At 52.8% G+C, this 15,041-nt stretch overlaps 1 protein-coding gene across 1 annotated transcript in view; it reads left to right on the top strand.

The window, feature by feature from the left end:
- Positions 1 to 15,041, top strand: part of RAB8A (RAB8A, member RAS oncogene family) — a 33,322-nt gene that overhangs the window by 9,393 nt on the left and 8,888 nt on the right. The window contains exons 3-6 of the mRNA XM_006147198.2: positions 4,482 to 4,542; positions 8,720 to 8,797; positions 10,749 to 10,838; positions 12,039 to 12,104. Coding sequence (XP_006147260.1) covers positions 4,482 to 4,542; positions 8,720 to 8,797; positions 10,749 to 10,838; positions 12,039 to 12,104 — 295 coding nt within the window. The remainder of the gene's footprint in view (positions 1 to 4,481; positions 4,543 to 8,719; positions 8,798 to 10,748; positions 10,839 to 12,038; positions 12,105 to 15,041) is intronic.

The following is a 15,041-nucleotide window of genomic DNA, read 5'->3' as shown; positions in this document are numbered from 1 at the left end:
TCTCGTGCCACAGACAAGTAGGGAAGTTGTGAGTCACAAGTTGTGAGTCCCTGTTGCGGGCGCTGACTCTGGTCTGCAGCCTTCGCACTGGGAGACTGAATTCAGGGGGCCGGGTTCATGGGGTCCCGCCCTATTTCTACATCCCTTGTACAAAATCCCTAGCCGTGGGCCAAATGAAGAGCAGTCATATTTGGGAATGTGGGGCAGCCCCCCATTCTAGGGTGGGAGCTCAGTGCCATGAGATGGGCTGTGAAGCTGTCCTCCCTGTGGCCTTCCTTCCTCAAATCCCACACCACAAGCAGCAGTCCTGACTGGCCAGTGGTAGGGGAGCCTCATGGGTACCCTCTACTCCAGGTGATACCTTTTTTTTTTTAAATTATTTTTAAGTTTATTTATTTCTTCCATAAGAGAGGCAGGAAGAGAGAGAAAAAAGAGACGGAGAGATAGCACCCCAAGCAGGGTATCGATGTCCTAGTTCAACTCCATTCACAACTAGCTGCACATTCTGGTCCAGTGTGTGTGGCTGGTCTGCTCAGGGAGGTCTTCAGACTTGAGCCAGGAACCTGCCTTTGGGGGTCAGCCTAGTAGAACACCCTGTTTTACTGTGGTTTCTGGCCCCAGTGATCAGGAGATCCAAGATGAGAGTGAAATTGGTCTTAGTCCATGTGAGTTGCTATAATAGGATACCATAGGGCCAACCCCGTGGCCTCGTGGTTAAGGGAACTGGAGCCCACATGGCCAGCCATGCAGTTCAAATCCTGGCCCCAGTAACTTGAAAAACATGGCAGGATGGAGAAAAGGAAGAGAAGGAGTTCTGGTGTGACCACCACACATTAGGGGTTGCTTTCTCCCTGTCCCTCTCCCTCTTTCTCTCTCTGTCTCTGGCGAGCACACGCACCCTGTGGCAAAAACAAACGAACACGCAAACAAAAAGCAATACCGCAGACTGGGTAGTTTATGAGCAATACAAATTTATTTGGCTTACGGTTCTGGATGCTGGGAAGTCCAAGAGTGAGACCATATCTGGCGAAGGGGGCTTCATGCTGGATTATCCCATGGTAGAAGGTTCAACCCAATACATAAGACAGAAAGAAGTTGCTCGGGCCGACAGGTGGCGTGGTGATTAAGGGTGCTGGACTCCCACACGGCTGAACACAGTTCTAGTCCCAGACCTGGTGGCTTGCTTTCTCTTTTCTCTCTCTCACTCTGTTCCTCTCTGGTCAAATTAAAATTAAATTAAATTAAATTTTAAAATAAATAGTAAATAAGTAAAGTTAAATAAAATAATTTGAAAAAAAAAAAAAAAGATGCTGCTGCTGCTAAAAGCCTGTTCTTTTTTTTTTTCTTTCTTTCTTTTAAGGATTTCTCTGTAGGGTGTGTGCTCTTGCAGGAGAAAGACAGAGAGAGAGAAAGTGAGAAATCACCCCCTGGGGGGATGGCCACACCAGAATTTCTTCTCCTCCATTCTCCTCTCGGGATCTTGGGCACTCACGCACACGCGCCCGGCGTGAGTTTAAGCCACCGGGTCCGGGACTCAAACTGTGGTTGGCTATGTGGGAATCCAGAGCCTTAACACCATGCCACCTGGTGGCCCCCAAAAGCCTTTTTTTGTTTGTTTGTTTGTTTTTTTAGAACAGGCATTGAGCTAGACTGGCCCCCATATTGTACTGTAACCACTATCTGTAAGCACTGTGCTTAGAGAACCAGACCCCACATGGCTGACTCTGGTTCAAGTCCTAGCCTTGGCAGTTTGAGTGTCCTGCCGGGTGTGTGTGTGCCCAAATCCTGATCGAAAGGAGAAACAGAGGAAGAATTGCACTGTGACCACACCCTCTCCCTTGCACAAGCACACATGCTCTCTGGCTGTTACAATAGTAATTATTTAAGTAAAGGCTTTGGGACCATCAGGTGGCGTGGTGATTAGGAGCGCTGGACCCCCACATGGACGACCGCGGTTCAAGTCTTGGACCTGGCGGCTTCCATTTTTGCTTCTCTTTCTCTCTCTCTCTCTCTGACTCATTCTGTCCCTCTCTGGTCAAATTAAAAAATAAATAAAGTTAAATAAAATAATTCTTTTTTTTTTTTTTTTTTTTTTTTTTTTTTTTTTTTTTTTTTTGTTTTTTTTTTTTTTGAGAGGTTTTTGCCATGTGCTGGCCAGAGAGACAGAAAGGGAGAAATCACCCCCCAGGGGTTATGGCCACGCTGCAATCCCTTCTCCTCCATTCTCCTCTTGGGATCTTGGGCACGCACGCACACGCGCCCGGTGTGAGTTTAAGCCACCGGGTTTGGACTCGAACCATGGTCAACTATATGGGGGTCCAGCGACATAGCCATTACGCCAACTGCTGGTCTCATAAAATAATTATTTAAAAACAAAAAGAGCATTAAGCCCACTCATGAAGGTAAGAGCTCACGGTCTGGTCAGTCCTTAAAGGGCCCTCCTCTTAATACTGTTACAATGGCAGTTACAGTTCAGCCTGAGTTTTGAAGGGGACATTCAGACCACAGCAATAGCCACTACCTGGTCCGTCCTAACAGAGTTCGGTAGCAATTTGGTCTCTGGCCACCAGGGAAGTCCCTCCCCTTGCCACTTGTTCGATCACAGCAGCCTTTGTGCCCGGTCCAGAGTGACACGGTGCCGGTGAGCCGGCCCTGGACTTTCCTTTCCTCTTATCTTCCTTCATCCGCTCTTAGCCATCTCATTACTGGAGAACTTCAGACTCCCCCAGAAGGGCTAGGATCATGGCTGGGAATAACCACTAAGATCGTCCGCCAGCACCTCAGAAAGTCGGCTGAGAGGCCAGTAGGTGGCGCTGGACTCCCACAGGGCTGAGTGCAGTTCAAGTCCCGAACCTGGTGGCTTGCCTTCTCACTTCTCTCTCTGTGTCTTTGGTGATCATAATTAAAAATAATAATTAAAATATTTCTTTAAAAAACAAAAAAGACAGCTGAACACCAAGCAAGGCATTTCTGTACAGTCCAGGTGCAGAGCCCTCAATGGGCTGGGCAGGGCTATCGGAGACACCCTAGGCCTGGAGACAGGAAACACGAGTCTTGCCCTGGCCCTGCCACCCATCTGTTAGGTCACCTCCCTCTTTTTTTAATTTTTAAAGTGTTTTAATTTATTTCTTCCGGGACCAGCAGGTGGTGTAATGGTTATGTCGCTGGACTCTTATATGGCCAACTGCGGTTCAATGCCAGGCGGGTGTGCGTGCGTGCCCAAGATCCCTATAGGAGAATGGAGGAGACGGGATGGCAGCATGGCCATCCCCCCTGGGGGGTGATTTCTCGCTTTCTGTCTTCCTGTCTCTGGTGAGCGCATACACCCTATAGCAAAAATATCTCTCTTAAAAAAAAATGAAAGAAAAAAAAGGTAACTTAATACAAAACAAAAAAAAAAATTGCTTCTTCCATAAAAGACAGAGGCAGGCATCCCTGGCAGAGTCTTAATGTCAGGATCCACCCCGAGCCGGTCCAGATCATAGACACTCAGCATGCCTAGGAAGGCCCCAGGATGCGAACTCAGGGCTCTTCCCTCGTGAGTCCGGTTGTATTACGAGTGTGTCACCACCTGACCCTCGGTCACCTTTAAACCCAATATCGAATACCCTCTGTGCCAGGAGCTGGGCCGGGCACAGTTGTATTTTACCCAGCCTCACCTCCTGGGACCATCGGTATGCCTTTCCCCATTGTACAGATGAGAAAGGGCTTTTCCTCATCGCCCAAATCAAGCTGGCCAGCCTGAACGTGCTCCCCGAGCGCCAGCTCTGAGCTTGCCCAGCTCGTCCCAATAGCAGAGGGATAATATAACCGGAGGAGGACCAGCAGTTGGCGTAATGGCTGTGTCGCTGGACTCCCATATAGTCGACCGTGGTTCGAGTCCCGGACCCGGTGGCTTAAACTCACACTGGGTGCGTGTGCGTGCGTGCCCAAGATCCCGAGAGGAGAATGGAGGAGAAGGGATTATGGCGTGGCCATCCCCCCTGGGGGGTGATTTCTCGCTTTCTGTCTCTCTCTCTCTCTCTCTCTGTCTTTCTGGTGAGTACACGCACCCTATAACAAAAACCTCTCAAAAAATAAAAAAATTCAGTGACCTGAAAATGCCGCCTCTGTAGTAAGACAAAACCTGCTATAGTTATTAGGTTTCTGGACTCCCACATGGCCAACTGTGGTTCGAATCCCAGACCCCATGGCTTGAAAATCATGCCAGACACGTGTGCGTGCGTGCCCAAGATCCTGGGTGGAGAATGGAGGAGAAGGGATTGCGCGGTGGCCATCCCCCCTGGGGGACGATTTCTCAATTTCCCTCTCTCTGTCTCTTGTCTCTCTCTCTGGCAAGTACACTCTCCCTGTGGCCAAAATAAATAAATAAATAAGCCTGCTAGCAGATGACTTATGAGAAATGGGGTGTCTCAAGCATGTTCTCTTTGTTCCCCGCTAGAAACGATGCCCCTAATATGCCTTCTCTTTCTTCTGTTTAGGGACACAGCCGGTCAAGAACGGTTTCGGACGATCACCACGGCCTACTACAGGGGCGCGATGGTATGGATAGGTTTTTGATTTGTTTAGCCTTTTTTTTTTTTTTTTCTTTTAAGTGAGATTTTTGCTATAAGGGTGCGTGCGCTTGCCAGAGAGACAGAGAGCCATAGAGACAGAAAGTGAGAAATCACCCCTCAGGGAGGATGGCCACGCCGCAATCCCTTCTCCATTCTCTTCCAGGGATTTTGGATGCACACGCACACACACACACCTGCGCCTGATGTGAGTCTTAAGCCACCGGGTGTGGGACTAGAACCTCCGTCGATTACCCAGGAGTCCAACGACGTAGCCATGACACCATCCACTGGTCTCTGTTTGGCCTTTTTTTTTTTTTTTTTAAGTCCAAGTGACCTTGAAAAAGTGTGTGTTTGATGGGCCAGCCTGTAGTGTGGTGGTTAAGGCCGCCGGATCCCACGTGGCTGCCTGGGGGATTCGAGTCCTGGACCTGGTGGAGTAAAACACACCAGACATGTGTGCATGCGTGCCCAGAGTTCTGAAGGGAGAAGGGAGAAGAAGGGATTGCTGCATAGCCATCATCCCTGGAGGGCGCCTCCTCATTTTGTCTCTCTTTCTCTTTCCTCATGAGTGCATGCACCCTATAGCAAATATTTAAAAAGAAAGAAAGAAAGAAAAAAAGAAAGAGAGAGAAAAAAAAATGCATGTGTCTTTTGAGCCCCTGGGTCCTGAGCTAGTTTTCGGGAGCAACCGTTTGCCTCCTTCCACTCCACAGCCATGTTCATTCTCCCCTTCTGGCTTCGGACACGATTCAGGGTGTAAATAAAATGGAAACATCATTCTTGGGAAATGAAGGAAGACGGGACTCCGGTTCTTCCAGGGGAAGGAGATAACATCGGAGCCGGCGTGCCCCAACATTTTAGAGCGTTCACGGGCCCGAGTCAGCCTCTGTGGAATTTGCTACGAAAACTTGACCGCCTTCCAGGTGTTGGCTCACTCTGGGCCATTATATCTGTCAGCCCGGGCCTGAGGCAGGGTGACGGCATAGGAAGAGTCGATCGTCACCCCTTAGATATTTAGCACGCACCTCTGTGTCTGGGCCAGGCCTGAAGAGATGCAGAGGGGGTGAGAGAAGGGGTGGGGTGCTGCGCTCTAGGGCCCCGGGCAGGTTGGGTTCTTGTGATGCAAGTTCAAGGCATGTCACTCGGGGGTCAATGAGGATGGATCCCCCTCAGCCTGGCCTAACAGCCTGGCCTGCACTCTTGAGTCTATCCCCCCACTTGGAAAATAGAACAGAGACTAAGCCACTGTGAGCAGAGGTGGCCGTCCCTCCCCGTTCCCTGTTCCCACCACTCCCCGCTCTTTCCATAGCACACCCCATCATTTCATCACAAAGGTACCTGTTTCTGGGACCAGCAGTTAGCGTAATGGCTATGTCGCTGGACTCCCAGGTAGTCGATCGTGGTTCGAGTCCCGGACCCGGCAGCTTAAACTCACACCGGGCATGTGTGCCCAAGATCCCGAGAGGAGAATGGAAGAGAAAGGATTGTGGCATGGCCATTCCCCCTGGGGGTTGATTTCTTGCTTTCTGTCTCTCTGTCTCTCTCTGTCTGGCGAGCGCACGCGCCCTATAGCAAAAACCTCTCCAAAAAAAAAAAAGATACCTGTTTCTGCCACTAGGCCGGGAGCTGCTTGAGGCCGGGCCATGGCACGGTCACTGCCGCATGCCCAGTGCCTGGGAACCTGCTGGGTTGAAGGCGGGGTCTTGGGAAAGATGGTCGAGATGAATGGAGGCATTAAGTATTTATACCATCCCACTCCCACGCAGCGTCTGGGCACAATAGAAATTCAATCGTGTGGCTGCAACCCTAGAGCTCCTCATTAAAATTCATTTACTTCTTTTCCCCTCACCTTGCAGTGTTCCCGTGGAAGGTGGGACAGAGACCTTGGGGCATTGGGGTCCCAGGGGAATTTCTGCTCCTAAAGAGAGCTGTGTGGCCTTGGGTGGGTCCTGTCCCTCTCTGGGCCAAAATAGCCACCTCCCACTCTGCCTTATTCAATGCACTGTCCCTGAGCCTGACACTGGCCCCAGGTCTTTTTTCTTTTTTCTTTTTTTTTAATTAATTAAATTAAATTAATTTATTTAAAGAATTATTTTACTGGGACCAGCAGTTGGCGTAATAGCTGTATCGCTGGACTCCCATGTAGCCAACTGTGGTTCGAGTCCCAGACCCGGTGACTTAACTCACGCTGGGTGTGTGTGCCTGCACGCCCAAGACCCCGAGAGGAGAATGAAGGAGAAGGGATTGCACAGTGGCCATCCCCCCTGAGGGGAATTTCTTGCTTTTTGTCTCTCTGTCTGTCTCTGTCTTTCTGGTGAGCACATGTGCCCTGGAACAACAACAACAAAAAAAACTCTCCAAAAGAAAAGAATTATTTTACTTAGCTTTATTGATTTGATTTGATTTGTTTGTTTGTTTTAATTTGACCAGAGAGGGACAGAGAAAGAGAAAGTGAGAAAGCAAGCCACCAGGTCCAGGACTCAAACCACACTCGGCCATAACCAGGGATTCCAGCGCCCTTAACCACCACGCCATCTGCTGACCCTTATTTATTATTTTTAAAATTTAATCAGAGGGAACCAGCAGTTAGCGTAATGGCTATGTTGCTGGACTCCCACGTAGTCGACCGCGGTTCATGTCCCGGACCCGGTGGCTTAAAAATCACGCCCGGCGCGGGTGCGTGCGTGCCCAAGAGAATGGAGGAGAAGGGATTGCGGCGTGACCATCCCCCCTGGGGGGTGATTTCTCGCTTTCTGTCTCTAATGTCTCTCTCTGTCTGTCTGGCGAGCGCACGCGCCCTATAGTGAAAATCTCTCCCAAAAAAAAAAAAAATTTAATCAGAGAGAGAGGGAAAGTGAGAAAGTAAGCCGCTGGGTCCAGGACTCGAACCGCTGTTGACCCTGTGGGAGTCCAGCACCATAACCACCAAAACCACCTTGCGGCCCAGCCCCAGGTCTTATTCTAGATTATGTCATGGCATCATGGCCGTAAAGCCCCAAGCACAAGTGTCATCCCTATGCTGGTTTTATGGATGAGAAAACAGAGGCTCAGTGTGGTTCTGGCCCTGCCGAGGTTTATACAGAAAGTAAATGACCAGGCTGCTGCTGGCTGCCTGTCTCCGGCACCCACGTTCTCAACCAGCCCCCATGAGTGTGGAAGGAGCGATCGCAAACGCCATCCACACTAAGAAGTGTGGCTTTGAGTCCTCCTCCACCCATGCTAGCCCAAACAAAAGCCACCAGCCCCAAGGGACTAAATATAAATCAGTTAGGATTGAAGATCTGGCCCCTCAGCCCAGCCAGCTGCATTTCCGGTGCCTGGGTGCCTGTTCGGGACAGAGCAGGGAGCCTGGCCGCAGGGTAGCCCCAGCATCCTCTCTGTCAGCCGGTCCCGGGCCCTTAAGTCTAGATCTCCCGAATTTCAGAAGCAAATCAAATGCTTTTTTTTTGGGGGGGGAGAGGTTTCTGCTATAGGGCGCGTGCGCTCGCCAGACAGAGAGACAGAGAGACAGCGAGAAATCACCCCCCAGGGGGGATGGCCACCCCACAATCCTTTCTCCTCCATTCTCCTCTCGGGATCTTGGGCACGCACGCACACGCGCCCAATGTGAGTTTAAGCCACCAGGTCTGGAACTCGAACCGCGGTCGACTACGTGGGAGTCCAGTGACATAGCCATTATGCTAACTGCTGGTCCCAGTACTAGGTACTTAGTACTGGCCGGACCCAGGAGGTGACTCAGGCAGGGTGGCGTGAACGAGGTGTGAGGACAAAGCCTGTCTCAGGGTCGGTCTTGGGGACACGACGGGCATCAGGGCCCTGGGACACGGTGTGCTGGGGGGGCTGCAGGAGTCATGGGCTGCTGGGAGCACCTGGGGCAGATGGTGCCCACTCGGGGGCCCAGGGGCAGCACCTGAGCCTGCAGACCGGGGCGAAGCTGAGCCTAGAGCCCGGTGGAAGGAAGGAAGCGCTCCAGGGGCCAAGAGGCAGGGGCTGGCTTTCAGGGCACCGGGGAGGGGTGGAGAGTGGCAGCAGTGGGTACAGCTGAGGGGCAGGTGGTAGGCCACATGCCACTCCTCTCCCATGCTGGGCTGGCTCCGGAGAGTGCCCTTGGCCTGACCGGAGCCCATGTCTCCGTCTCTGTCTCTGTCTCTGTCCCTGCTCAGGGCATCATGCTGGTCTACGACATCACCAACGAGAAGTCCTTTGACAACATCCGGAACTGGATCCGGAACATCGAGGAGGTAAGGCCCGCCGCCTCCTCCCACCCTCGCCCCACAGCTCCCTGAGTGACAGGTGGGGAGGCCAAGGCACAGAGAGGGCCCAGGCGGCTGCCACTAGGGACGTCGCGGGAACTGGGACTGAAACCAGGATCCAACCGCAGACCCCACGCGGGCCTGGCCAGGCTGTTGGGTGTGGCCAAGTCCTGCTCGGGTAAGGGGGGTTTTCTGCGCTCCTGGTCCCCACAAACACTTGGTGCTGTCTAGAGAGGGACGGTCCCAGCCCCTCCTGACCCTTATCTGCAGGGCGTGGTAGGAGCCTGTCGGATTGTACTTTGAGTTCCGAGCAGCAGGTGGCTGTGAAGGGAGACCTTGAACCCAGTAGGGACGGGAAGACACCAGCCTCGCCCACCCCAGCCCTCAAAGCTGGCAGTGTCGTCTCCCTGCTCCCCAGAGAGCTGACCTCACCCCCATAACCTTCCTGAGTGGTGGCACCTGTAGGTTTTGGTGGCCAACCAGGTGGGGCTTCAGGTCAGAGGACTTTACTTGTCCTAAAGCCATGACAAGAGGGCCCGTCACTGTCTGCTTGGGACTCATTTTTTCTTTTTTTTCCTTTTGCCATAGGGCACATGCACTTCCTAGTGAGAAACAGAGAGAGAGAGAAAGAGAGAAATCACCCCTCCTGGGGGATGGACATGCCACAGTCCTTTCTCCGTTCTCCTCTCGGGATTTTGGGTACGCATGCACATCGCACTCAGCGTGTTTTTAAGACTGCCAGATCCGGGACTCGAGCCACACAGTCAGCCATGTGGGCTCCAGCGCCGGAACCACCATGCCACCTGCTGGCCCCTAGAACTTACTGATTTTGCAACAGCTGTGTGGTGGTCATACGGGAGCTTGAAACTCACACCAGGCACGTGTGCGTGCGTGCCCAAGATCCCAAGAGGAGAATGGAGAAGATGGGACTGAGATGCAGCCATCCCCCCGTCTCTCCAGTGAGCGATGCGCCCTATACCAAAAATCTCTTTTTTAAAAATATTAAATAGGGACCAAGAGATGGCATAATGGTTACGTTGCTGGACATCCATGTAGTCAACCGCGGTTCAAATCCCGGACCCAGCAACTTAAAACTCAACACCAGGCGTATATGTATCCGTGCCCAAGATCCCGAGAGGAGAATGGAAGAGAGGGAATTGCAGTATGGTCATCCCTCTGGGGGCGTGATCTCTCACTTTCTGTCTCTGTCTCCCTTAAGTGCACACACCCTACAGCAAAAATCTGCCTTAAAAATAATTAATTAATTAATCTTTGGGGGCTGGCAGGTGGCGTGGTGATTGGAGTACGGGACTCCTACATGACTGACTGTGGTTCAATTCCTGGACCTGGCAGCTTGCTTTCTCACTCTCTTCCATCTCTCTCTCTCTCTCTCTGTCTCTCTCTCTCTCTGCATCACTCTCTGATAAAAATAAAGAAGAATAACAAAATAAATATATTTTAAAAATTAATTCATCTTTAAAATGAATCAATAAACCCCCCAGTATCCAGTCATGGACGATTGGTTCTAGTCACCTCCCACAGGCCCCACCTCCTGGCCCTATAGCTAGAAAGTTTCCACCCTCAGCTCCCAGAGGCCAGCAGGTCCCACCCAGGGTGGTCTCCCCACCCGAGCCCGGGAGCCTGATTGATGCAGCCCGGGGGCCCAGGGAGAACCTGTCCTCAGCAGCCACACAGCTTGTCGTAAAGTGTGCAGTTGGTCCGAGTCGTCGAGAAGCCTGGGCTCAGGCAGGAAGCCCGGGCCCGGCCTCGGCTGTGTGTTGTGGAGCTGGCAGCTCAACCTCTCTGTGCCTCAGCTCGTCTTCCTAACAGCGTGTGCCTGTTAGTCCGGACCCCACCCCTCGGACTGGGAGGACAGTCTGCGTGGGCGAGGCGGCTTAGCTAGCTGTCCCGTCTGACCCGTCCACCCTCTCCTCCTCAGCACGCCTCTGCAGACGTCGAAAAGATGATACTCGGGAACAAGTGCGACGTCAACGACAAGAGACAGGTTTCCAAGGAGCGGGGCGAGAAGGTGAGCACCTCGACTGGGCCGGGCCTGGTGCAGCTGGACTCCGAGGGGCAGAGACCTTGGGGTGTCAGGGTCCCCTACAGAGAAGCCTGCCTCTTTTATTTTTTTTCATTTTTCATTATTTAATTAATTTATTATTATTATTATTTTATTATTATTTTTTTTTTGGAGAGATTTTCACTGTAGGGCGCGTGCGATCGCGCACACACGCCCGGCGTGAGTTTTAAGCCACTGGGTCCAGGACACGAACCGCGGTCGACTACGTGGGAGTCCAGCGACATAGCCATTACGCTAACTGCTGGTTCCCATTAATTTATTATTATTTGTTAGTTTGACCAGAGAGAGAAAGAGAGAAAAAGCAAGCCACCAGGTCCAGAACCTGAACCATGATCGGCCATGAGGCATTCTAGCACCTCAACCGTACCTCCTGCTGGCCCCAAGGCCTGCCTTTGTCCCTGCCCTGCCCTGGGGTCTCCCTACTTACTCATTGACCAAAAGATCATGCTCTGGGGGCATCCCTCACAATTCTTTTTTTTTTTTTTTTTGCTATAGGGGGTGTGCGCTCACCCGACAAACAGAGAGACAGAGAGACAGAAAGCAAGAAATCACCTCCCAGGGGGGATGGCCACGCCACAATCCCTTCTCCTCCATTCTCCTCTTGGGATTTTGGGCACGCAAACACATGCGCTCGGTGTGAGTTTAAGCCACTGGGTCTGGGACTCGAACCACGGTCGACTACATGGGAGTCTAGCGACATAGCTATTACGCTAACTCCTGGTCCCCCAACCCTCACAATTCTTATGAACATAAAATGATACATTGTCTCAGCTTGCCTGGGACAGTAGTGGGTCACAGGGTGAATGGGCCACCCCACGAGGGCACATGTCATGCATGGGGAATGAAAGAGCAAGAAGCACAGGCCCAACAGGCTTCAGGCTAAACAGTGCTCACGGGAGCCAGCAGGTGGCGTGCTGGTTAAGGTGCTAGATTCCCCACGGCCGACGGCACGGTTCAAGTCCTGGACCTGGCGGCTTGATCAACACGCTAAGGGCGTGTGCGTATGTGCGCATGCTCAGCATCCCAGGAGGAGAATGGAGAAGGGATTGTGGTGTGGCCATGCCCCCTGGAGGGATGATCTGTCCCTTTGTCTCTGTCTCTGGCGAGCTCACGTCTCCCCGTTCACACCTGTGTCCCTCCCTGCAGCTGGCCTTGGACTACGGGATCAAGTTCATGGAGACCAGTGCGAAAGCCAACATCAACGTGGAGAACGTGAGTCCCGCCCTGCGGGAGACACAGGCTGGGGCGCCGGTCTCAGGTTCCGGGCAGCCGGGCGGTCCTCGGAGGGGAACTTCCTGGGCCGGAAATCACCACCGTGTTCTGATGACAGCCGGTGCGGGTGCCCCGGCGTTTTTTTTGGATGATGTGGGGATGGACAGGACTGCACAGATGTGAGAGAAAACATGAGAAAAAGAGATTGGAGGTGATCTGATGGAGGTTCCACTCTAGAGACTCAGAAGCTGTTGATTCCATTAACAGAGATGAGGAATGCAGGAGTATGGGTGAGTAGATTTTCAGGAACAGATACTGAGTTTCACTTGGAGCAGAATTTTTCAATTTCAAAATAAATGTTCAATTTTGAATTTTTTTAAACCGTTCTCTTTCCAGAAAATTTATGATATGTGAGTTTTGTAATTTAAAGGGAAGATAGAAAATAATTTGGATTCCTCTGGAACACTAGTCAACATTTCCCATCCTTTGGAGTTAGGTTTTGAAACAAACAAACAAACAAAACTTTTAGGCCTTAAGGCTAGCATGGTTGTTAGGGCATCTGGATCCCACATGGCTGACTGAGCTGCTCCAGCAGCTGGAAAAACACGGGGTGCATGTGCATGCGTGCTCAACATTTTGAGAGGAGGATAAAGAAGAAAGGATTATGGTGTGATCACCTTCCCTGGGGAGTGCTTTCTCACTTCCCCTCTCTTTTTTTCTCTCTCTGGTAAGTGTACACACCCTATAACGAAACTTCAAAAACAGAAACAAACCAACTAAATTTTATTGTGATTTCTAATTTATATATTATATATTTTTGTGTTTCATGGGGTATAGTGTAATTTTCAGAACATGTATATAGTGTGTAATGATCCTTTTTTTTTTCTTTTTTTTTGGAGAGGTTTTTGCTATAGGGCGTGTGCGCTCACCAGACAAACAGAGAGACAGAGAGACAGAAAGCAAGAAATCACCTCCCAGGGGGGATGGCCACGCCACAATCCCTTCTCCTCCATTCTCCTCTTGGGATTTTGGGCACGCAAACACATGCGCTCGGTGTGAGTTTAAGCCACTGGGTCTGGGACTCGAACCACGGTCGACTACATGGGAGTCTAGCGACATAGCTATTACGCTAACTCCTGGTCCCCCAACCCTCACAATTCTTATGAACATAAAATGATACATTGTCTCAGCTTGCCTGGGACAGTAGTGGGTCACAGGGTGAATGGGCCACCCCACGAGGGCACATGTCATGCATGGGGAATGAAAGAGCAAGAAGCACAGGCCCAACAGGCTTCAGGCTAAACAGTGCTCACGGGAGCCAGCAGGTGGCGTGCTGGTTAAGGTGCTAGATTCCCCACGGCCGACGGCACGGTTCAAGTCCTGGACCTGGCGGCTTGATCAACACGCTAAGGGCGTGTGCGTATGTGCGCATGCTCAGCATCCCAGGAGGAGAATGGAGAAGGGATTGTGGTGTGGCCATGCCCCCTGGAGGGATGATCTGTCCCTTTGTCTCTGTCTCTGGCGAGCTCACGTCTCCCCGTTCACACCTGTGTCCCTCCCTGCAGCTGGCCTTGGACTACGGGATCAAGTTCATGGAGACCAGTGCGAAAGCCAACATCAACGTGGAGAACGTGAGTCCCGCCCTGCGGGAGACACAGGCTGGGGCGCCGGTCTCAGGTTCCGGGCAGCCGGGCGGTCCTCGGAGGGGAACTTCCTGGGCCGGAAATCACCACCGTGTTCTGATGACAGCCGGTGCGGGTGCCACGCAGGGCACCCAGGGCATGTGGTCTCACTGGCTCTCGGGCCGCCCTGGAGAGCAGGTGGGGACAGAGGCTGGGAGAATCCAGCCGGCTGCGTGTATAGGCTCAGTTCTGGGTTCCTGACCCCACCCCACCCCGGCCAGGCTGCGGCCCACACACAGGCCCCAGCTGGAAGCCAGGACAGAGTAGGGAGCCTGACGTCCTTAGCCCAGCCCACCCTCTTCTCCACAAGGCAAGGCCAGTCGAGGGGCCGGCTCACCTTCCTCCCCATTCCGCCGCCCTGTAGTGATGGTCCCTGTCACTCCCGACGACCTCTGTGCTGGCCTGGGGCAGGGCCAGGCTTCTTGCCGACATCGAAGGCCTCCCTCACTGGCCCCTAGCAGCCAGCGTTCCCTGCTCAGGGCTCAGGCCGTCCCCAGCCACCCGAGCCACTCCCTGCTCCGCCTTTTCTGTACCCCGTCCCTCCTGCCCCCTTCTTGTCTGTCCCACTCCTCTGCCCATCAGAGACCAGTCCATGCGGCCCCTCTCTCCCGGGCAGCCTCCATCACCTCCCAGACCACTAGGTTCCCCGGCACCCAGGCCACCCTCCATGACAGGACTTCCCACACCACGTGGGTGCGTCTTGAGACTCGGCCTTTCCCTCGAAGCCCCTGAGCACAGGGGCCAAGCCTGACTCCCTGAACGTGTGTGGTCGTTCCCCAGTACCCACAGAGGACTCGTTACAGCGTGTTCAAGTCCCTCATAGAACATGGCAGAGTGCGGCCAGCAGGTGGCCTCGTGGTTAGGGTGGCTGGACCCCACATGGCCAACTGTGCAGTTTGCGTCCCGGACCTGGTGGCTTAAAACTCACGCCAGGCGCGTGTGCGTGCGTGCCCAAGATCCCCAGAGGGAACTGGAGGAGAAGGGATTGCGGCGTGGCCGTCCCCCTGGGGGGTGATTTCTCGCTTTCCCTCGCACTCGCCCAGTGAGCGCATGCGCCCTCTAGCAAAGTAAAAACAGAAGGTTCTCATTTGTTAGTTAGGGACTCTGTAACAGCGGGTTGGACCGGAGGGGCTGTTTGGGTGGGCAGGGGGAGGCATCATGGCTGCGGGGGTCACTGGATGGCAGCCGAGCCCACTGCCACAGGCCTCAAAGGCCCCGGAAGCCCCATCCCGCTGTGCCCCTACCCCGCGGGGGC

The sequence above is a fragment of the Tupaia chinensis genome, unplaced genomic scaffold (genome assembly GCF_000334495.1).
Source record: "Tupaia chinensis unplaced genomic scaffold, TupChi_1.0 Scaffold000201_2, whole genome shotgun sequence".
Classification (NCBI taxonomy): domain Eukaryota; kingdom Metazoa; phylum Chordata; class Mammalia; order Scandentia; family Tupaiidae; genus Tupaia; species Tupaia belangeri.
Note: the sequence above shows the minus strand (reverse complement) of the source record. Positions and strands in the feature narration are given on the sequence as shown.